The 23,387-nt window shown below is 43.4% G+C and overlaps 3 protein-coding genes across 3 annotated transcripts; 1 reads left to right on the forward strand and 2 right to left on the reverse strand.

Moving 5' to 3' along the window:
• The first annotated feature begins 2,142 nt into the window (after positions 1-2,142).
• On the forward strand, positions 2,143-2,985 carry LOC306928314 (small ribosomal subunit protein eS4-like). The gene has a single exon (XM_079508332.1). The coding sequence runs from the start codon at positions 2,158-2,160 to the stop codon at positions 2,947-2,949; it is 792 nt and encodes a 263-aa protein (XP_079364458.1). The 5' UTR covers positions 2,143-2,157; the 3' UTR covers positions 2,950-2,985.
• A 6,766-nt stretch (positions 2,986-9,751) lies between these two features.
• On the reverse strand, positions 9,752-10,114 carry LOC306928108 (histone H2A.J-like; the record flags this gene model as incomplete). The annotated part of the gene is made up of 1 exon (XM_079508028.1): positions 9,752-10,114. One exon carries the CDS (start codon positions 10,112-10,114, stop codon positions 9,752-9,754), a length of 363 nt encoding a protein of 120 aa, XP_079364154.1.
• A 4,977-nt stretch (positions 10,115-15,091) lies between these two features.
• Positions 15,092-15,454, reverse strand: LOC306928109 (histone H2A.J-like; the record flags this gene model as incomplete). The annotated part of the gene is made up of 1 exon (XM_079508029.1): positions 15,092-15,454. The coding sequence occupies one exon, from the start codon at positions 15,452-15,454 to the stop codon at positions 15,092-15,094; it is 363 nt and encodes a 120-aa protein (XP_079364155.1).
• Between the last annotated feature and the right edge of the window lie 7,933 nt (positions 15,455-23,387).

The raw sequence follows: 23,387 nt of genomic DNA on the forward strand, positions 1-23,387 counted from the left end.
CGTATGGCCAAAAATTACGTATTGAAAAAAATAAAAACGTGTTTGCTCGAAATGCAAAGTCAGCACTTTTTTCAGTCGGAAATACGACATCTAAGTGGTACAACACAGTCGTTTGACGAAGTATAAATGACTTGACTGAGTGGTCATGTAACAGCCCATCTCGGCTCCTAATTCTATTCAGAAATCTATCTCAGGAAATGATAAATCTATGTAGGAGGAGCAGCGTGTTAATATTTAATATAATAATATTGAAATGAGCCTTTAAATAGTACAGTATGACACACTAAATGCGAGACCTTATTTTCATGGAATCCTGGTTTCATAAAAAACAAGCTTAATGAGAATTTCAAAACATATCTCATTACAGCAACATTCCAAACCCTCAAGGACATTAGAAAAACACACCATGTTTTTATAATTTTTTTAAATTTTTTGAATATTGATTATTAACCCTCCTGTACAGACTTACATGACGTGTTGAAATGTATGTTCATATTTTGTACATAAACAGAAAGACTTAATTTGATAGATGTCTCATATTAACACAACATCCTCGTTATTTGTGGTATTTAAAAGAAAAACAAACTCTGTACAGCCATTGATTCATTATCTTCCAACCAGCTGAGTACACAAGCCATCTTTTTCTCTGATATAAGACATTTTACCCAGCATCATTCATGGCTCCTGGGACCCAGCTTTAGTCCTTGGATGAGTCCATTTTTCTATGGAGTGTATTTCCTCTATGATGTTGAGCCACTGTCCTGACCTTAAGGTAACATTTCAACCAGCTCCTTGCCTCCTTGTGAAGTTTGCAGATGTCCTTCCTTAGGCTTATGATGCAAGTCTGAGTCTGAGTAAAATACTTAACTACAATTGAATGTTGTTGTGTCAAACGTACTGGACTACTTCTCGTATATATACATACAATTAATTTAAGTGTTCAAAAGTACATAATACTCTATTGAGAGTCAACCCTCGATCCAACCTTTTGTCCGGGACACGCCGGGGCCGGCACGTGGCCCCCCGGCAGGTGCCTGGCGTTAAACTACAACATTTAAAAAAAAATCTGTATCTGTACTGGCCATATATGGAGCGTGTCTTGTGTGTACAGGGTTTGATGAAGACAGATGAGATCAACATATGGAATGTCAGAACAGGTCAGTTCCATATATGGAGATCTAAGGGTGGCAGCGGGGGCAGTGTCTTGAGTGTACATGGTTTGATGAGGGCCCAGGTAGGGCCGGCCCTTAATTTTCGGGCCTGTTGAGAACTCTAGTTTTTGCCGGCTGCCGGGCACTTCTGCACTAACTAATAACTCTAGAGTTTGAATGGACAGGTTTCAGAGAAAAGGGTGACATCAAAGAGGAAGGACGGATAGGGAAGGATCAACATACAATGTATATTAATACATTGCTGTATTGACATTTATAGTACATTTTCCAATGCTAATGTGTTCAATAATGGTGAAATACAAGCTCACAACATCTCACAGTGTATAAAATACACTACTCAATTAAAGCTGGTTGTCTGGGTTAGGACCCGCTGCAGTCACAGCAATTAAATATTTGGGTTGTACGGCCAAATATTCTGTCTCGTGCTGAAGGCTTTGGAGTCTCTCACAAGGAGTGTAGAAGTTACACAGATGCTAGCTCTCCCCTAAATATCTTATGTTACTCTTTATATAGGGTTTGACACGCATCCAGTAAACTGGATGCGTGTCACAATGACGATGCCCCTCGTTTATACATTGACCTGATGTCAGCACTAGATATCTCTGTTGTCTATGGAGCTCTAGGTGAAAGCCTTTGTTACAGTGGGTGTAAATTGGTTACTATACTACCAGAGGTTCGGGCCGCTATGCAACCCTCACTATGCCTATATCTGACCGATATGTCTGAATCCTAGTGTCGGGGGCTTTGTCAGAGTACCCGTTGTCCCACCTGTCTGTGTCCCTTTTGTGCCTATATTCATATGGAGATCTCTATCTGTCTCTCTACCTGTGTCCCTTACCTTTTATGCCCATATGGAGATCTCTGAGTATGTATCTGTCATCCTTGTCCCTTTAATGCCCATATATGGATATGCCTGATCACCCTGATGTCATCAGCATATGCCCATATATTGATCAGACCAGAACTTTTCCGCTCAAACTCCAACATGGCACGAGGACCGAAGAAGCACCTGAAGCGTGTGGCAGCGCCCAAGCACTGGATGCTGGACAAGCTCACTGGAGTATTTGCCCCTCGCCCTTCCACTGGTCCCCACAAGCTGAGGGAGTGCCTGCCCCTCATCATCTTCCTGAGGAACCGCCTCAAGTACGCCCTGACCGGGGACGAGGTCAAGAAGATCTGCATGCAGAGGTTCATCAAGGTCGACGGCAAGGTCCGCACCGACATCACCTACCCCGCCGGATTCATGGACGTGGTCAGCATCGAGAAGACCGGAGAGCACTTCCGTCTCATCTACGACGTGAAGGGACGTTTCGCCATTCACCGCATCGCCGCCGAGGAGGCCAAGTACAAACTGTGCAAGGTGAAGAGGCTCCTGGTCGGTACCAAGGGAATCCCCCACCTGGTGACCCACGATGCCCGCACCATCCGCTACCCTGACCCCCTCATCAAGTCCAACGACACCGTACGCATCGACCTGGAAACCGGCAAGATCGCAGAGTACATCAAGTTTGACACTGGTAACCTGTGCATGGTGACGGGAGGCGCTAACTTGGGTCGCGTTGGTATGATCACCAACAGGGAGCGCCACCCCGGCTCTTTTGACGTGGTGCACATCAAGGACGCCACAGGAAACACCTTTGCTACCAGGCTCGCCAACATCTTTGTCATTGGCAAGGGCAACAAGCCATGGGTCTCCCTGCCCAGAGGAAAGGGTATCCGTCTGACCATTGCAGAGGAGAGAGACAAGAGGATGGCCGCCAGGCAGGGCAGCAGCTAAACAAACGGCCCTGGTTTTCAAATAAACCTCTGTATACAAAAGATTTAAAAAAAAAATTCAGATAGGTGGTTCTGGACATTATGCTCATATATGGACACCGCACAAGTAATAGTTTTCGTCCAGTGCTTCGATGCGTATGTCGCTGATTGATGTGTATGCGCCGTGCCAGCGTATGACGTAATGACTACTTGTGCTTGATATGGCAGTGGTGTCAGATTACATACATTAGCATTAGCTTTAATCCTCCCGACACTAAAACATATCGTCATTACGTCACCATCGAAAACCAATTACACCCTGGCATTGGGTCCTTTAATCCACATCTTTATTACGTCATCATTAAGAGCTAGTTATACCAGTTATACCCTGACGTCATATGCTGCTACGATACATACGCATCAAACGGGGCATACGCAAAGTAACCACATTACCGCTAATCAACTTACAAATTACATATACATATACATAGGGGCATTTCCTTTAATCCACCCGACACTGATCGACATATACGTCACCATCGAAAGCCGTCACTCATCCGTATTAATTACAACATTACGTTACTACTTTTTTACCTCTAAAACCTAGGTACGTAGCAAATAGCTAAACCTAATAATTCAATATTTCAAACGTTCTTTCACAGAGAAGCTGAGATTTGACAGTTTGTAGCGGTCGACAGTACTTGCGCGCTCTGCTTGCGCACTAGTAGGCCATTTTTGGCCTACTTGTGTGCAACAAGCAAGTAGGCACTCGACAGAGTGCAGTTCTAGTTACAGTTAGGTTTAGTACCAGAAAATATCTCAGTGATCCGATGATATCTGCCCACACTGTCACCAGCATCGCTGCTGTTTGCCTCATTTTTGAGGGGTATACACAGGTTTAATATTTGTCTTTAGTTCAATGTTTGTTTTGTAATTGTCATAATGTAACTCATTACGTCATATTGTCTCTTTATTGTTAACAATTTGAATGCTGGCCATTTTGAGCAGAGCTATTCCGCCTGTGCTAAAGGTGATGCATTGAACGAAGGACCTTGTCTGAGGCCCACAGTAAATGTTCTCTTATAGCGAGAATCACACAGCATACCTCAAAAGAAAGCGTAACTTGTCCACTCTAATTTAAAACAAAAAAATGATTTTACCATCTTCCATTCTGGAGATATGCACCTTTATGTAACACCTGCTTTTGTAGTAGCCTACTCTTCTTGAACAGAAAGGCTAATTAGAAGCGGTTTTGTCAGACTTAAAAACTCGGAAAGCCGTGCACGCGCTGAGTTCCCTCCGATGTTTTTAGGCGGTTAGTATTACTGCCAAACAACACAACACATTTGCCATGTTCTATCTGACCGGCGTTGATCATCATGATAAAGAAATAACCGCTCGCACAGGCGATACAATCCATGTGTGAAGAAATGAAGAAAAAAGAAAAAAGGAGAGAAATCTGACGGAGACACTGAAGTCACACACGGATCAGATTACACACACAACCCCTCCCTCCATTGAAAGTCACATGAGAGAGCCCTCCCCTCCCTGAAACAAAGATATTATAAGATAAACAAGAAGACTGCAGCCAGCTTGGTTTTGAAGCCATTATTTTGCCCCGAGATGCATGGGAGTCTCCAGCCTTTACGTGAGTGACAATACGGGGGCTGGGCTGCCTCGTGCTGTTTTCAGGAAGGGAGGGGGTGAGGCATTTTTTTCTTTTTTTTTGCGATCACGTGATCGGAGTGTTGTGCTATCATCCAATGCTAGTTGATAAAGTGCCCGGGTGTGTAGAAAGACGATTGAAAGTAATCAATAAAAGCATGCGGTAAACGTAGAAATCCGCTTCCCGCACGTGACGTTTGAGATTTGAACCACGTAGAAATCCCTCTCCCGCATCCACTGTGTTAATGGCGTTTAATCGTTAATGGCGTTTGTGTTGGCACCGTTTGTTTTACATCACCATTACATCACCTAATCAATCAAGTTGGACTTTAATATATTAGCGCCCCTCACTTCACACAGGTGTGATTATTTATATTTTTTTATTTTTCCATGTGTTTTATAAAAAAGCTTTCCATACAAATTCCCCCTATCTTTTAGAGTCAGCGGAATATTCTTACATCTATCTACACATGTTTTTCAGTTAAGGCTAATGTTCAATTGGTTTAGAAAGAACCTTGAAGAGGTTCATTTGTACGCACCTGTCAGCGCTTCAATCACTTATTTTCTTCTGAAATTAATTTTCTTTTTAAAATGTCTCGTTTGCAAACAAAATTCTCCTTTTGAGTTTTTCAAAAGTTAGTTTTGGTTAGTGTTCTAGGAGTAGGCCCACAGCTGCCAATTCCCTTTCTCTACGCCTTACAAAAAAATGTGCATGCTCATTGAATACTGATATTTTTGTGCACGGCCAGTGAAAGAATCCATTTGCAAATCATCTCTGACAGTTCGAAACCTAATGCAGTATGTATAAAACAGTTACTTTTCAGGATTCAAATTCAGAATCATCCAATTTTTTGCTGTAGTGTTATCACGTAGGTTGTTATGAAAAAATCACACCCGTGTGAACTGAGTGGTGCAAGGTCTTATATAGCCTGATCAGCTGTGGTCTGACGTAATGTCAGTGACCATAGTAATCATGCTCATTCTTTTGGGCCCCACGTACAGGTACACACAAACACGGATACAAACAAAGCTGGTTGTTGGAGTGGTTTGCACCACTCAAAAACACAAAAGGTCAAAATATGGAGATGAGAGGTTTCTTCCCGACAACAACAAAAGTATACATCCACTTTAGTATGTGATTATTAATCACACCAGCCACTGTTGGTGAACAGTGTTTGTTGATGAGTTGTTGAATAAAGACGCTTGTATGAATACAGATAGTTTCTCAATACCAAGAACACAAAGAACAGACCAGGGTGCTCATCTTTCTAGTTTGTGAGTCCTACTTGATGTCACATGATCACGCACTGTGGCTCGCTGCTCTAATAGGCTTTGTGTGTCTCAGTCACATCTCCCAAAAACATCTGAGAGTTAATATTTTTTCCTTTTCTTTTTTTCACATTTATCGCACATTAATAATGACTCTTTTCCTTCATAAAGGTTTCATTGCAGAACATACAGTAAAGGCTATATAGCATAGCCGTGTGTGTGTGTGTGTGTGTGTGTGTGTGTGTGTGTGTGTGTGTGTGTGTGTGTGTGTGTGTGTGTGTGTGTGTGTGTGTGTGTGTGTGTGTGTGTGTGTGTGTGTGTGTTTTCATCGCTGGCTAAATCATGATAGGCTGGTTTATGGTGGCGGAGTGGCATTCAAATGTTTTGAGCAACCACTTGCAGAAACATAAATAAATTGACGCCTATGGTTTATGTTGAAAATAAAATAGCTGAAGTTCAAAATTCATTTTAATTTGTGTTCCACAAGACAACATGGAGTTTTCTGTCTGCTTTAAATTTGTGTTTTATTTATTTATTTATTTTAACAATCTCATTCAATATTTTCAATGATTCTTCTAAGATAGAATCGTCTCCCTTTTGGTCCGTGTATTCCTTTCCACCTCGACTGGCCCGAGGAAGAGATTGACCCAGATTTATTGCAGTGCGTTTCCATCTAGCCTGATACTCCAGGGAGCACTAATAGACTGTATATCTCATTTGGGCAGTGCAATAGTTCTCTCTTAGATTTGGCAGTACTAGACCCCTGTCTTCCTTGTCGTTTCGGAGTGTCTTAAATTTTACGCTTGGCTTTGCTCCGGCTTTTGCTCCAGCTCAGATAAACCTGGATATCTGGTAATCCCACGCTGTAAACATAAGAGTGTTGGGATTCTGACTGGTAGTGATAAGAACTGGTAGAACAGCCACAACAGCACATTTCATTTCACAACCCAAATTATTTTAAGTAGAGTTGACCTTTTTTTTCCTCCTGCATTGTCACAGAGCCAATCCGAATCCCAGCAATATATATCTCCCAGTCCTTCTCAATATGTAACTCTCCTCTCGGCCGGGACAACATTTTCTATTATATTTATTACATAGTTTGTTACATGTAGTTTGTTTTCTGTTACTAAGTGATTGGCCCCAGAATTTCAATGATTTAGCATCTCACCTCAATTTTTTTCCTGCATGATTGCCTTAATCGGTATGAAGTTAAGGGAGTATATTTTTGTAGTTTTGCGTTTGGATTTGAGATGGGTAATGTTATCATCTTTGAAAAGTCTTATGTTAAAGGACCTATAACATACAATTCAACTTTCAATTGCTTTTGTGTTTTTGGGGCTCCCATGTGTGTTTTCTATCCCCACAACTAACCAATTTTGAACAATCAGGCTTTCATATCATAATGGAAATTTAATGGAAATTGCTCTCAAGAACAGCTCAACTGATTTTGTCCTCATCGTGATGTCATCAATGTCACCCTACTTTTACAAAGTTTACAATGTCCACCATTGTTGATTTTCCAAGCTGGCATGGAATGGAAACAAGCCTGGTTTTATCTAGCATCAGTATTATAATGACTCAAATATTAAATAATCTGCATATCAGCACCCCCACCACCTCAGGACATTGTGGTACTGCAGCTAAAACTGCTTTCAAAGTCCAAAAAGAAATGACAAGGACTGCTTTTATCACAGGCTCAAACCATTAGAAACTAGAAAAAGTGCCCCTCGGGGCACAGGTCTCCACCAGGGCAGGTCAGGTTGTGGCCTCCTGGTGGCGCTATAATAGGCCAATGTGAAAAGGGTAATTTCTTCATACGCCTTTGATGGCAATTGGATGATTTGAGGCATTTTGTTCCAAAAATGTGTTTTGCAAAAATCAACCTGTTGGTGGCGCTATAACAGGCCGATGTGAAAAGGGTGGGATATATTCCTCAGCCTAGTAAGAAAATGTGTGAAAGATTTCACGTAAATTGCACGCTGCGTTCATGATTTGAGGCTTTTGTTCAAAACGGGGCAATCTTGCAAACTGTGAAAGCCAATTATAGCCAATTAGGATGGAATATGAAATATCGGACAGATCCGGCTTGCGCACATGACCATAGAGATACTGTGTAACGATTTGTGAGATTTTTGGACAGAATCTGGAGGAGTAATATAAAAAAATGTGTTTTACAAAAGTCGGCCTCCTGGTGGCGCTATAAAAGGCAGATGCGGAAAATGCAGGTCAAAGGTTTGTCCTTGGCCTCTAGGGAGTGTGCATGCAACGTTTCACGCAGATCGGTGCAGTTTTAGGTAAAACATGTGAAAAGCTGCCTCATGGTGGCGCTATAACAGGCCGTTCTGGAAAATGTGGGGCAGAGGTTCATCGTTGGCATCCAGGGAGTGTGTGTGCAAAGTTTGGCATCGACCGGGTTAACGGTGCCGGGGATTAGCTGGTAACAGACGGACGGGGTTAACGGTGCCGGAGATTAGCTGGTAACAGACGGACGGACACACACACACACACACACACACGGACACACGGACGGAGTGCAAAACATACTCTCTCCCCATGCCTTCGGCCTGGTGGAGACAATAACTTTGAGGGACATAGACAATATGTCCCTCAAGTTTGTAGATCTTTTATTTTCGAAAGATGTACATTATACAAACGTTATACATTTGAAAAGTTGTGAAATGGGACATTTTGCGTAGTACTTTCTACTTTTGGTACTTGGTACTCAAATAAATGTTGAATTCCGGTCTTTTACTTGCAACATAGTACTTCTTCCACCACTGCAGTTTTGACCAGAGCCCTGTTAGTCAGCATGACCTGCTTCCACCTCTCACAACGAGGACGTAGGGTTGGATTTTGAGAGGCAACAGTGTTTTTTATCCGAGCGCCTGGGCGGATTACCACCCCATTGCCCCTTTTTATGTATCTGAAATGGTATAGAGATTGTTTTTTTTACCACTCCTCACTGTTGGCCTGGGGAGGAGTGTGTAGTATCTGCAAATATGGTAATATAAAATGGTATAAACTTGCAAATGTTTGTTTTCTTGTTTATTTTGTAATTTTTAATTGTATTCATTTTAAACATTCCTTGCAATTTATCAATTCTAATTAATGTCATGTTGGAGTCTTAGCATGTCATACATTAACACTTGACCTACAAAGGAAATGTTACATTTGCTTTGTAAGTTTGTAGGTCATGTAGCCATGTATCACATTAAAACAAAAAGTGTAAAAAAAAATGGAATCACTTAGTGCCCTCCCCTAAGATGCAGATCTTGTCCTGGGCTGGATTCCTTCTGGATAATGCGGTCACGTGACGTGGCTGCCTGTCTGACGTGACTCACGTCAGACAGGCTGCGTCTATCTTCCAGTTGTTTTCCAGCAAAGATCATCCTCTGCTTGCTGTCGGCCGGAATCCCTGCCATGTCCTGGATTTTGGCCTGGACATTTCAAATGTTATCACTTGGTTCAACCTCCAGGGGGATGGTCTTGTCGAAGATCTGCATTCCTCCCCTCAGATGCAGCATTGGTGGAGGGTGGATTCCTTCTGGGTGTTGTAGTCAGACAGACAGGGTGAGATGAGGCCATCTTCCAGTTTGTTTGGCAACAAAGATCAGCCTCTGCTGCTGATCTGGTGGAATCATTCCCATGGCCTGGATTTTGAACATTATGTTCTCAATCTTATCACCTGGCTCAGCCTACTAGTTGAGCATCTATGGACTTTGTCAGGGTCTTGACAAAGATCTACATTCCCCGCCTGTGTCTGAGGGCAGCAGCAACAAGTGATGCCTCAGCTTGAGTCCGAGAGCATCAGTTGTTTGCCAGTGAAGATCAGCTTCTGCTACCGTTATCGGCATTGCTCAGCAGATTTGTGGCTTTGGTTGGCAAGCTTTCTAGTTCTTCGTCTTTATCAGAGCTGGGTTGATGAAGGGCGTCACGCCGCCGTGAGCGATGGTGACTCTGCCCAGGAGTTTGTTGAGCTCTTCGTCATTGCGGACGGCCAGCTGGAGGTGACGGGGGCTGATGCGGGTCTTCTTGTTGTCGCGGGCAGCGTTTCCAGCCAACTCCAGGATCTCAGCGGTCAGATACTCCAGAACAGCAGCCATGTAGACCGAGGCGCCGGCACCGACACGCTTGGCATAGCTGCCTTTACGCAGCAGCCTATGGACGCGACCCACAGGGAACTGCAGGCCGGCACGGGATGAACGGGATTTAGGCTTAGCCCTAAATTTCAGTTTTCTACCTCTTCCACTCATGATTAAGTTCTTTCCTGTACTTCTTTACTTACTATACGTGCTAGAGACAAAAAGGAACTGCAATGAATGAACTCTCTGTCTGTCTTTTATGTTGGCAGTGATGTCACAGTTGGTACCGATATGATATTGTGATTAGATGAGAGGCTTTGAGAGGCGTTGTCATTGTTTCCAAATATAGAAATATTGAATTCAGAACTGCACATTATCTAGCTTAGGCTACCTGTATCCTTCATGCTCTTCATATTGTAATGATACATACAAATGTATTTGTAATAAAATATTATAATAAAATGTATAGTGTCACTCAACACTCAGGCGAGAGCATCTTGTTCATCCTGCAGCAGAGTGAGACACTTAAACAGCACGTAGAACTTACTGCTAACACCTACTTTTGACAGCACATTTTGATTTAGTTTAGTCATAGTCTTTTGAATACAATACATAGTTTTAGTCATGTTTTAGTCATCTGTAAAGTTATGCAATTTACAATTTAGGCATTTAGCAGACACTCTTAATCCAGAACGATTTACAGTAAGCAAGAACAACACATGGTAATACATCAAATACATAGACATATAGTCATACAATAGAACCTAACATCTGTCTAATAGTAGAATATCTGTGCAATGAAACTATGAGTATACACTACACTATAGAGTGCTATTGTCTAATGCCTTTGCATATGCCTTTAAGGTCGGTGAGGCTAGTGCAAGTGCTACGGGCTAAAATGGAGTCTGTAGAGGTGAGTTATCAGACTACCGCGGAAGATTGGGAGTGAATCTGCAGTTCTGATTGCTATGGGAAGTTCATTCGTGGGCCGTTTTCCCGGCTGTTATAGTGAAGGAGGGGGGGGGGGGGGGGTCTGCTATTTTCAGAGCGCAACACCGACACAACACACACAAGCTTACAGATATCACTCATTAGTATTCTAATCAATATATATATATATATATATATATCGAACTGTTCAGGAGCAGTTCCCAGTTGCATACATGAGTAATGTATACTGTACATGTTAATAGCTTCCAGTATTCAAAAAGGGCGCTTGCACACTGGTATACAAGCTTTTTTCACGTCACTTGTCTACTTACTATACGCTCTATGCAAATACGCCATTTTGGAAATAACTGTTCCTACTTCCGGGACTCTTCCGACTTCCTTAACAGGTGTTACCGATGATACTATAAAGCTCTGTTCCATTTAGTGTACAGTGGTTCTCTAACTCTTTTTATTTCAAGGACCCCCATAACTTTGAGCGTGTACAAATGGAACCAAATGTAAAGCTGTACTTTATTAGGATGCTGAAGAAGGCCGGACTTGGTCCTCAGCCCCTTACTCTGGCCTACAGAGGACTCGTTGAAAGCATCCTCACCAGCGGCATCACGGTGTGGTTTGGAAACACTACCCAAGCTGAGAGGAAATCGTTGCAACGAGTTGTCAAAAGTGCAGAGAGAATTATTGGATTAAATCTCCCTGCCATGGACACAATCTATACACACAGCGCTGTAGGAGGAGAGCACAGAGCATCCTTAAGGATCCACACCATCCTGCTCACTCTCTGTTCGTGTGGAGGGACTCAGGACACAACCTGAGACACCACCGGCCAGAGAGCATCTCCACCCACACAACACGATTCTCGAACTGTTTTTTCCCTGCTACTGTGCGACTAGTAGCCGAGGACAGAAATCAATACGATAGATGAACTGAATCATGAATGATTAATTGAATTATGCACTGTTTTTAGGCAGATTATGAAGCACTTTATTTGATAGACAAACTGAATATGCATTGTTTTTAGGTAGACTATGAAGCACTTATTACTTGTGCAAGCAGAGCGTGCAAGTAATGTTTTTCGTCAGGTGCTACGATGCAAATTGTTGTTGAAAGAGACAGAAAGAAGAGGAAGATTGCAGATCTTATTATTCCCAAACACGTGTTCACAGGAAAATTCTAGAAGATAGAGAGAGAGATCGAAGAGATCAAACGTTCTTTCACAGAGAAGCTGAGATTTGACAGTTTGTATCGGTCGACAGTACTTGCACGCTCTGCTTGCGCACTAGTAGGCCATGTATGGCCTACTTGTGTGCAACAAGCAAGTAGGCACTCGACAGAGTGCAGTTCAAGTTTCTTGCGCAAGCAGAGCGCGCAAGTAATAGTTTTCGTTTTCGTATGTCGCCGTTTGATGTGTATGCGCCGTGCCAGCATTTGTAGCGGTCGACATTACTTGCACGCTCTGCTTGCACACTAGTAGGCCATTTATGGCCTACTAGTGCAAGCAAGTAGGCACTCGACAGAGTGCAGTTCTAGTTTATTCTAGGATTGTATGTTCTATGTTTCTTTTCTCACTTGTCCTTACGGGCAGGTGACACTTTGAGACCCACTGGTGTAGCAGAGTGTTTCCAGTGAGCCAACATGCACAATAGCAGAACCCTGACTCTTATTTTACCAGAATGGAACAGAGCCTTAATATCATCAGTGACACCTGTGAAGGAAGTCGGAAGAGGCCCGGAAGTGGGAAGAGTTGATTCCAAAATTGCTGCTGTGCATAGACCTTATTATATGCACGAGTTGAAGTTAACTGCTCAGTAAGTCAGAAAGATAATCTTTGTATGCTTATTCATGTTTTCACCAGATGTCACAAAGCTACTGAAAACTAGGCTAAAAACTATGGCATAAATACATGTTTCAATGGCATTAATAATTTTAAAAGGGAGAAGAATAGACTGGATTCTGTGTATTCAAGTTCATTTCCTTTTTTCTTTTTCTTTTTTCTTTTTTGGGCTGAATATTTTATGTTCTTGCCTTTATTAGTAATCTCTTCACACTTGGTTTTGAAAACTAGGCTTCAATAGATGTTTGTATTTTATTACAAAGTTATATACAAAAAACCCTACGAATTCCATTTTCCCTCTCTATTTCCCATTCCAAGTGCGTTATCTAATATGGAACGGCACTGCCGCTATTCCAAACCCCCTCAGGTAGATTTTTTTAAGCTATTTATCCCATTGCTAAGATTATTATCTTGTTGAGCCGGTCATTTTGAAAGTACCCCTCAAGTCAAAAAATCACACTTGTGTGAAGTGAGGGGCGCTCTTATCATCATACATCACATTCCGTGCTTTTTTGTTTTTGAATATTTTCTAAAACATCATTACAAGGTGAGGGCTTTGGTAAAACAAGATGAATTATTAAATTAAAGGTAATTGTTGCATACATCTGCTTCCGGTGGTACTTTGGGGAAGGCCAGTGGTATTGAATTGTTTTATCCTGTATCTTTTTGCAGCTAGACGGGATTCATCTGTGACTTTTCTTATTACTGGCAAAATAACAATCTAAAAACAACAATTTTACTTTACTTTACATTATTGGTTTATTTGGATGGGACAGAGTATATTAATGGACATTACATACAAATGTAGCATAAATACAAATATTAGCAAATATGCTAATTTTAAAGGAGCTTTATAACTCTCATAACATTTTACAATACCAAATAGAATATACAGTACATGCTTTCTTCACCTCCTGGGGCTTAGGACACCTGTGCAATGTGGAACATTCTGGTCCTAAAATGTGAGACTGTGCCTCTAAACCTGCTACCCTAGATTAGAAGATCCACTGTAGGGAGATGGAATGTGTGGGCCATATCTACTGGCGAGTAGACGGCAAAGATACAGTTGCAGAGGAGATAAGAAGGTACAAGATGGCAGTGTTTGCATTAGGCAGAATGAAACACGGTGGCTTCCAAGCCGGCCAGTGGTGAAACCACTCTAATTCTCTGTATGGATATCAAGATGCCTTTGCACCACAAACCGTCTTCTGTTTCCAGCCAGGCCCGGGCGTTGCCATTTTGCCATGGTTTTGCCATTTTGTCAACTGTTATGTAGGGCACGTTTGGAAATACCACATCGGAAGGCACTCGCCTATTAGTTTGCATTGCACAGTGTGCTCAGTGCGCTATTTCTGAACACGCCAGTAGTAGTCTTTATTTATTCACTGCACAGGCGGTTGACCTGAGTTTACCAGAGCCATGTTAGTCAGCATAACCCGCTTCCAACTCTCACGGCAGAGACATGGGGTTGGATTATTGTAGCCCGGTTGGATTTTGAGAGGCAACAATCTTTTTAGTTGGGCGCAACCCTGTGGGTCACCGAGTAAGAACACATACTATATAAATAAGAGCTGTCTCTTACTCAGTGAACCACCCCACTGGGCCCTTTTTATCTTATTATTTTTTTATGTTGGTGGATTTTTTTTCCCAGTACCCCCCACTGTTGGACTGCGGAGGAGCATGTCGATTATTTGCTTTTATTTTTGTTTTTATTCCTTAATTCACCGGTGTATAATGACATCTTTCCCCGTGTAGGCTCCCTGTTATGTTGGATTCTTAACACCTCATGTTGTACTACATGTTAAATCTTTGTAAGACATATTCAAATATCACAAACTGTACAGTAAGCAAGGTAAAAAAAAAAGGAGAAAAAAAAAAGAAAGAAACCAACTTTAACCAAGATTATGGAATCATTTTCTGCAGACGCAGATGCAGCACAAGACGAAGGGTGGATTCCTGCTGGATGTTTGGATGTGATTCCTGCTGGATGTTTGGATGTGATTCCTGCTGGATGTTTGGATGTGATTCCTGCTGGATGTGCCAGTGAAGATCAGACCCTACCCTGGTCCTGGTGGTCAGTGGGAATCCATTTCTTGTCCTGGATGTTGTTCCCTTGTCCTGGAGTTTGTTTGGATTTCTCAATGTTAACACAATGGCTCAACCTCCAAGCCTTGCCAGTGAGGTCTTCACACAAATCTGCATGTTTGTGCAAATTGAGTCTCTAGACTGTGAGTGACCAGCTGCGAGAACACATCTTACCTTTTACTCTTTTGAAGCAAAAGTGCTTAATTGGCTCTTAAGAGAGAGCCTTTGTGGGTTTCATTAAAATGAATGACGGTGATTCATTTTTACTTCAGCCAAGCTTTCTAGTTCTTCGTCTTTATCAGAGCTGGGTTGATGAAGGGCATCACACCGCCGTGAGCGATGGTGACTCGGCCCAGGAGTTTGTTGAGCTCTTCGTCGTTGCGGACGGCCAGCTGGAGGTGACGGGGGCTGATGCGGGTCTTCTTGTTGTCGCGGGCAGCGTTTCCAGCCAACTCCAGGATCTCAGCGGTCAGATACTCCAGAACAGCAGCCATGTAGACTGAGGCGCCGGCACCGACACGCTTGGCATAGCTGCCTTTACGCAGCAGCCTATGGACGCGACCCACAGGGAACTGCAGGCCGGCACGGGATGAACGGGACTTAGGCTTGGCCCTAAGTTTTAGTTTTCTACCTCTTCCACTCATGATTACGTTCTCTTTCCTGTAGTACACACGTTACAGACAAATAGCAACTGCAACAAAATAACGCTCTCTCTGTCTTTTATGTTGGCAATGATGTCACAGTTGTGATGAGAGGCATTGTCAGTGTTTCCAAGTATAGACAGACATATAGAATTCAGAACTGCACATTATCCTTATCATCCTTCATCCTTCATGTAGAAGGATGGACTCTGTCGAGTGCCTACTTGCTTGTTGCACACAAGTAGGCCATAAATGGCCTACTAGTGCGCAAGCAGAGAGCGCAAGTACTGTCGACCGCTACAAACTGTCAAATCTCAGCTTTTCTTTGAAATATTGAATTATTAGGTTTAGCTATTTGCTACATACCTAGTTTTTGGAGGTAAAAAAGTAGTATTGCGAAGTATGGTAAAAGTTTGTAATAATATTTTCACATTTGTTAAAATATACATGATCTAAAATACTTCCGTATTCTGTAGTTGGATTTGTGATTAATTGTTTAAAGCCTAATCTGGACATGAAGGTCTTTATACTTCCATCTTTCTCATTATAATTTAAAGGAAATGCCTCTATGTATATGTATATGTAATTTGTAAGTTGATTAGCGGTATACTGTGGTTACTTTGCGTATGCCCCGTTTGATGCGTATGTATCGTAGCAGCATATGACGTCAGGGTATAACTGGTACAACTAGCTCTCAATGATGACGTAATAAAGACGTGGATTAAAGGACCCAATGCCAGGGTGTAATTGGTTTTCGATGGTGACGTAATGACGATATGTTTTAGTGTCTGGAGGATTAAAGGTAATGCCCCTATGTATACGTATGTAATCTGACACCACTGCCATATCAAGCACAAGTATTACAAGTCATTACGTCATACGCTGGCACGGCGCATACACATCAAACGGCGACATGGACGGAAACTATTACTTGCTCGCTCTGCTTGCGCAAGTAACAACACACTAGTTCAGTTCAGTTCTATGGTGAACTTTTCTATAGATGGTATGTGCATGACATCATCATCATACGCCGAAAATATGCGGGAATGCCTACTGAGTGGCAAAAACTAAATTCTAGCCATGACAGCTCATCACAGTACATCCAAACATAAAATCTGCATTAAACAACGTTAAATGACGTTAAACTCACTTTTCCACTCACTTTTCCACTCGATTTGCCATTCACTTCATACATGCGCATACCCTCTATTGTCTCTTCTACATGCATACCCTCTATTGTCTCTTCTACATGCATACCCTCTGTTGTCTCTTCTACATGCATACCCTCTGTTGTCTCTTCTACATGCATACCCTCTATTGTCTCTTCTACATGCATACCTCTATTGTCTCTTCTACATGCATACCCTCTATTGTCTCTTCTACATGCATACCCTCTATTGTCTCTTCTACATGCATAGTGTAAAATAGCTTGAACCAGTGCTGGTTATTTAGTTAGGACCCACGACAGTGGTGTTCGATACGAACTTAACCGGGATGTGGAAACCTCCAATGAAAAGCTCTATAATTGGCTTGTCCAGATATTCCGTCCTATCCAACTGACTCAGGCCAAAGATATTAGAAGATATTCTGCCACCTTAAGTCTCTGACTGTAATCCTTTTATACTTTTTAGTTATATGTGTGTCATAATGACAATGCTATCCAATCGCATATGACGATGACACACGTGTACATCCCTATATGGGGTTCCCACATCAATCCGATGTCAGCATTGGATATTTCCATTATCTCCACATATGGGCCATAAATCATCATCATATGTGGAGATCCAAGTGACAGCCTTTTATCCCCATATATGGAGATCCATTTGAGAGCCTTCGCAACAGCCACCCCCAGATTTCCCATGGAAATATGTAAAATATCAAGAAGGCTTGAACAGTTCGCCCATTGCAAGCGTACCTGGCCGTTGGGCCACCCCATCGAAAGCGTACCTGGCCCTTGGGCCACCCCATCGAAGGCGTACCTGGCTCTTCGAGCCACCGCCTCAAGAGCGTACCTGGCCCTTGGGCCACCCCATCGAAGGCGTACCTGACTCTTCGAGCCACCGCATCAAGATCGTACCTGGCCCTTGGGCCACCCCATTGAAAGCGTCTCGCCAGACCTTCACCAACTGTGTCTTCCTGGTGAACGAGACCCTCGTCGGATGTTGTATCTTGCTGGTGAAAGAGACCCTCGTCGGATGTTGTATCTTCCTGGTGAACGAGACCCTCGTCGGGTGTTGTATCTTGCTGATGAACGAGACCCTCGTCGGATGCTGTGTCTTCCTGGTGAGCTGGATCCTCGTTGGATGCTGTGTCTTCCTGGTGAGCTGGACCCTCGTCGGATGCTGTGCTGTGTCTTCCTGGTGAGCTGGACCCTCGTTGGATGCTGTGTCTTCCTGGTGAGCTGGACCCTCGTCGGATGCTGTGTCTTCCTGGTGAGCTGGACCCTCGTCGGATGCTGTGTCTTCCTGGTGAGCTGGACCCTCGTCGGATGCTGTGACTTCCTGGTGAGCTGGACCCTCGTCGGATGCTGTGTCTTCCTGGTGAGCTGGACCCTCGTCGGATGCTGTGTCTTCCTGGTGAGCTGGACCCTCTTCGGATGTTGTGTCTTGCTGGTGAGCGGGACCCTCGTCGGCTGCTGCATCTTCCTGCTCCTCGTCGGCTGCTGCTTCTTCCTGCTCCTCGTCGGCTGCTGCTTCTTCCTGCTCCTCGTCGGCTGCTGTATCTTCCTGCTCCTCGTCGGCTGCTGCATCTTCCTGCTCCTCGTCGACTGCTGTATCTTCCTGCTCCTCGTCGGCTACTGCATCTTCCTGCTTCTCGTCGGCTGCTGCATCTTCCTGCTCCTCGTCGGCTGCTGTATCTTCCTGCTCCTCATCGGCTACTGCATCTTCCTGCTTCTCGTCGGCTGCTGCATCTTCCTGCTCCTCGTCGGCTGCTGTATCTTCGGCTCCTCGGTAGATTCCGCCATCGGTGGTATATCCATCGTAGTCTTGATGTCCGAGCCTGCTCTGCTGTCCCAAGAATCGATTCCCATGCCGTTTTGAAGATGAACTCTCCTGTCCTACGCCGGGTCCTTCAATCTCTGCTGGACATGGAAATCCCACAACGTCGGGTCCCTGGCATCCAACCAACTGATGCCCAGAACCTCCGGAGCCCACCTGCTCCGAAGGCGAAGTGTGTCCCACCACTTCGGATCCCTGGCATCTAACCAACTGATGTCCAGAACCTCCGGAGCCCACCTGCTCCGAAGGCGAAGTGTGTCCCACCACTTCGGGTCCCTGGCATCTAACCAACTGATGTCCAGAACCTCCGGAGCCCACCTGCTCCGAAGGCGAAGTGTGTCCCACCACTTCGGATCCCTGGCATCTAACCAACTGATGTCCAGAACCTCCGGAGCCCACCTGCTCCGAAGGCGAAGTGTGTCCCACCACTTCGGGTCCCTGGCATCTAACCAACTGATGTCCAGAACCTCCGGAGCCCACCTGCTCCGAAGGCGAAGTGTGTTAGCCTGGCTCCAGCCCCTGAATCGCTAGCCACGCCCATTAAAAAAATATATTCAGGCGATTCAGGGTCTGGTGACGCTCTCGAAGGAGGTCTGAGACTCGGTTGGAAATCTGTACGACGAATCAGCGTCGTTTCAACTCGATGACGTCAAAACAACAGCGCCGTCCAGACACAAACAAACATGGCTGCGCCAGTAGCATAGCAACTTATGCTACTCTTTTGGTGTCACATTTAGCTTCATACTGGGTGAAAGTCTCATTCAAAAAATTATTTTTTCGCTCGAAAATGTTAGTTACAATGACATTGAGTTGACGTGTTTTTTTTTTTTGGTAACTGTTGCATAATCGCAATTTCGCACTCGAGTCCCATGCCCCGGCCATTTAGCTCTGTCCCCCCCCGCTGACATGCCCTCAACCACGGCTAAGTTCAGCCTGCTGCGGTCGGAGCCTTGTCATCTGCTTTGCTACTATTGTGATTGGTTAAGGGTGAACCAATCGCCGAAGACTGCCTCTTTGTCAACGCCCATCTCAGAAACGGCTGTAGTAGGGAGGGCTTTCAGACTGAATAATGGAGTGAAACGAAATGAAAATTCAGGCTGAGTGTCAGGCTAGAAGTGTGTCCCACCACTTCGGATTCCTGGCATCTAACCAACTGATGTCCAGGACCTCCAGAGCCCATAGACTCTGGAGGCAAACGTCCAGAGCCCGTAGGCCCTGGGCCCAAATGATGATTGTTGAAACTCACCTGCTCCACAAGCTATACCACCTGGTGTTGTAACCTCCTGGCTCCTGGGGAATACGTCCCACCACCATCCTCTAAGGCCTCCGACATCCTGTTACTGCCGTACGCCCTAATCCGGCTCGAAGGACCATGTAAAATAGCTTGAACCAGTGCTGGTTATTTAGTTAGGACCCACGACAGTGGTGTTCGATACGAACTTAACCGGGATGTGGAAACCTCCAATGAAAAGCTCTATAATTGGCTTGTCCAGATATTCCGTCCTATCCAACTGACTCAGGCCAAAGATATTAGAAGATATTCTGCCACCTTAAGTCTCTGACTGTAATCCTTTTATACTTTTTAGTTATATGTGTGTCATAATGACAATGCTATCCAATCGCATATGACGATGACACACGTGTACATCCCTATATGGGGTTCCCACATCAATCCGATGTCAGCATTGGATATTTCCATTATCTCCACATATGGGCCATAAATCATCATCATATGTGGAGATCCAAGTGACAGCCTTTTATCCCCATATATGGAGATCCATTTGAGAGCCTTCGCAACACATAGCCTCTATTGTCTCTTCTACATGCATACCCTCTATTGTCTCTTCTACATGCATACCCTCTATTGTCTCTTCTACATGCATACCCTCTATTGTCTCTTCTACATGCATACCCTCTATTGTCTCTTCACCACTCAACTCAGGTGAGAGCTTCATGTTCATCCTGCAGCCGTGTGAGACACGTATGTAAGGGATAATATCTGGCTAGGTGGTCATTATCGGGAGATAATTCACCGACAGGGAGTTTAACCACCGAGGCGAAGCCGAGGTGGTTACACTCCCTGAAGGTGAATTATATCCCGACAATGACCACCTAGCCAGATATTATCCCGCTTATTACATGGCTAACTAACATAAATTAATTAATACATTGACCCAAAACACAACAAAAACAGTATTCCATAAGTTCGCGCTGGCTGCGTCTGCAGCTGCAGGGCTGAAGCACTGTCGGAAAACAAGGAAGTGAGTTGATCAAATAGAATCCATTTTCGGGTCCTGCTTCGTCTATTTCTCGCTCAAATGTTTTCAAAAACATTTTTAAGAGCAATGTTTAGCTGTAAATGACATTGTGTGTCACTAGTGTTTGTGTGTGTTTACATGGCTGTCATGTTGGAAACAGCAGTAAATCAAGCGGGGCGCAGCCGCGCAGCTGGTGCTCAGAGGGTTTGATTAGGCAGCGGTCATTATCGACACATAATTCACAGCTGAATTAAGCGATTGACCAATCAGAATCAAGCATTCAACCAAGCCATGTAATAAGTATCGATATGTTACTGCAAACGCCTACAATGCAAAACCATGAGTGTTGATTCATTGAAGACTTGGGATTTTGCTTTTTATTAACTAGTTTCACTGATATTCTAATGTCAATTTAAAATTGGGACATGCTGCATAGACAAATTAGCCTGTTAGCGGGAGACTACAAATTTAAACCACTGGATTAGCTGGGACAGTCTGAACATCGACTGTCAATGTGGACACAGCATGGTACTCTCCTGGGGCCTGTGCATGGATTTCTTAGTAAAAATGTACATGCGCACATGCCTGATATTATATCCCCCCGTTAACTCCCACAACTCCCCAACATAATGCCCATTTGCGCAGCCCAGTGGTGCAGAGGTCAAAGCTACAATCCAGAACTTTTTTATGTGAATACAAATATATAATAGAGGGTATGCAAATTACATCATCATCATACCTTGAAGTTATACGGGAACGCCTACTGAGTGGCAGCTCATACATCCAAATAGAAAAGTCCTATCAGATTGCATTAAACGACGTTAAACTCACTTTGCCACTCGATTTGCTACTCACATTAGGCATGTGCATACCCTGTATATTTTTAAACACAGACGTAGCAACAAATTGTACCAATAAGTATTTGCAGAAACTTGCCAGATTTACAAGATTTAAGAGGTTTATACTGTAGGTAGGCCCTACCACTATGACACCCCTGGTAATGTATCCATTTGTAACTCAGAGAGTGAAGTCTAACCAGTTGAACCTTTGGTTGCATTTAGCTGCAGTCTATAAAATGTATGTCCTTCCCGTGACTCAAACCCAGGTGTCACACGCAGGACACAACATTTATACCAGTGAGCTAAGACGGAATGCACACTTGGGCAGGGGTGATAACACGTTTTAACACATTTTGGCCAATACCACTTTTCAAGGTATCGCGTTCCATTCAAGCACAGGCTCTACATTTCTCAGTAGAAGAGCAGGGATAGGGACTACCTCCAAAAATACAGCACTTAATACTATTAAAGTTCAGTAATAGTAATATTATAATATAATGAATGTATAACCTTACAGACTGGTCAAAATAAAGTGTTATTCACACAATGTTTTTTTTAATATATATATATATATTTTTTGGGGGCTTTTCTGCCTTTATTGATAGGACATGGAGATACACAGGAAACAGGGAGAGATAGACTGGGAAAGACAAAGGTTGTTGTGATCGGGACTCGAACCCACAATACGCTGTCAGGCATGCCATGCGCCTATGTGGTATGCGCCTGGACCGCTAGGCCGGCGCCCAGCGCGCGCCCCACACACAATGTTTTTAAATAAAAAATAATATAATCTGGATTGCAATTTTAACACTGTAGCGTGATGGTCTTAGTTTGATCAGAGATCATGAGACATCATTTGCATGACTCTTTCATCTCAGAGTTAAATTAACTCTAAATCTACCTAATTTTAAGACATCCTTAATACTAATCTGTCAGACTCAGAATTAAATGACAGACCATGAGACCATTGAACTTAGACGGAAATAGACTAGATGATTGTCAGTGTCATTTTTTGATTACATATGAATGCAACTCAAAAAAGTATTTGCTGTTTAGATACTTTTTTATATCACTGTATAATTGATTCACAGGATTAAGTGCCCTTCTGCCACATACGTGTGTGTGGCTGAATGTGATCAAAACAAATGTGACACTTTCTTCAAACAATCTTTTGATTCTTTTACTTTTCGCTCTGCCTATTCTTTTAATCCTTTATAGACAGAAGCTCATATTTCACTCGCTAAATATTTTCAAAGGGAATGTTGAAAATATAAAGCGTATCTTTGATCATTTTGGGTATTGAAGGTCATTTTTTGCTCCACTGAAAAACATTTTTTCAAAAGCAATCGTGAATGTGTAATCTGTTAGCTCATTCTTACTGCCACTTCAAACAGCCATCTCTGTAAGCATCTCAAATGAGCATCTAGAAGGTTCAACCATGCCCTTCTCCTCACATGGGTAAAATCAAAAGAGTAAAGTAAAATATATAGAGGGCCACGTTACAATTTACAAGTGTATGATTATACATGAAGTGCCAGTTAGTGATCTTCTTTTGTCCATGCTTTAATGTTGAGAAGAAAAAGTGATGTTGTTTATGAATAGCAGCTGTTCTGCCAATGTCATTGCACAATGAGCACAACCTGGTAATTACACAACAGTAGCTCTGAACTGTCTAGGTTTACCTATATTCATTTTCACCAAATCAACATACAGGTGGCTCAAAACACCAAGGGCTCCAATTTCGTCGCTGCCTTTACCCGCAACGCTGCCCGCAATTCAGCCGCTGCAGCGTGCGCGATTCCATTTGCTCGTTCAGTTCATCACCCCATAGCAGCAA

This window comes from Electrona antarctica (genome assembly GCF_951216825.1).
Source record: "Electrona antarctica genome assembly, chromosome: 8".
In the NCBI taxonomy this organism is placed as follows: domain Eukaryota; kingdom Metazoa; phylum Chordata; class Actinopteri; order Myctophiformes; family Myctophidae; genus Electrona; species Electrona antarctica.

Excerpts from the sequence above, each read along its gene's own strand:
- LOC306928314 (XM_079508332.1), top strand. The coding sequence starts at position 2,158 with ATGGCACGAGGACCGAAGAAGCACCTGAAGCGTGTGGCAGCGCCCAAG.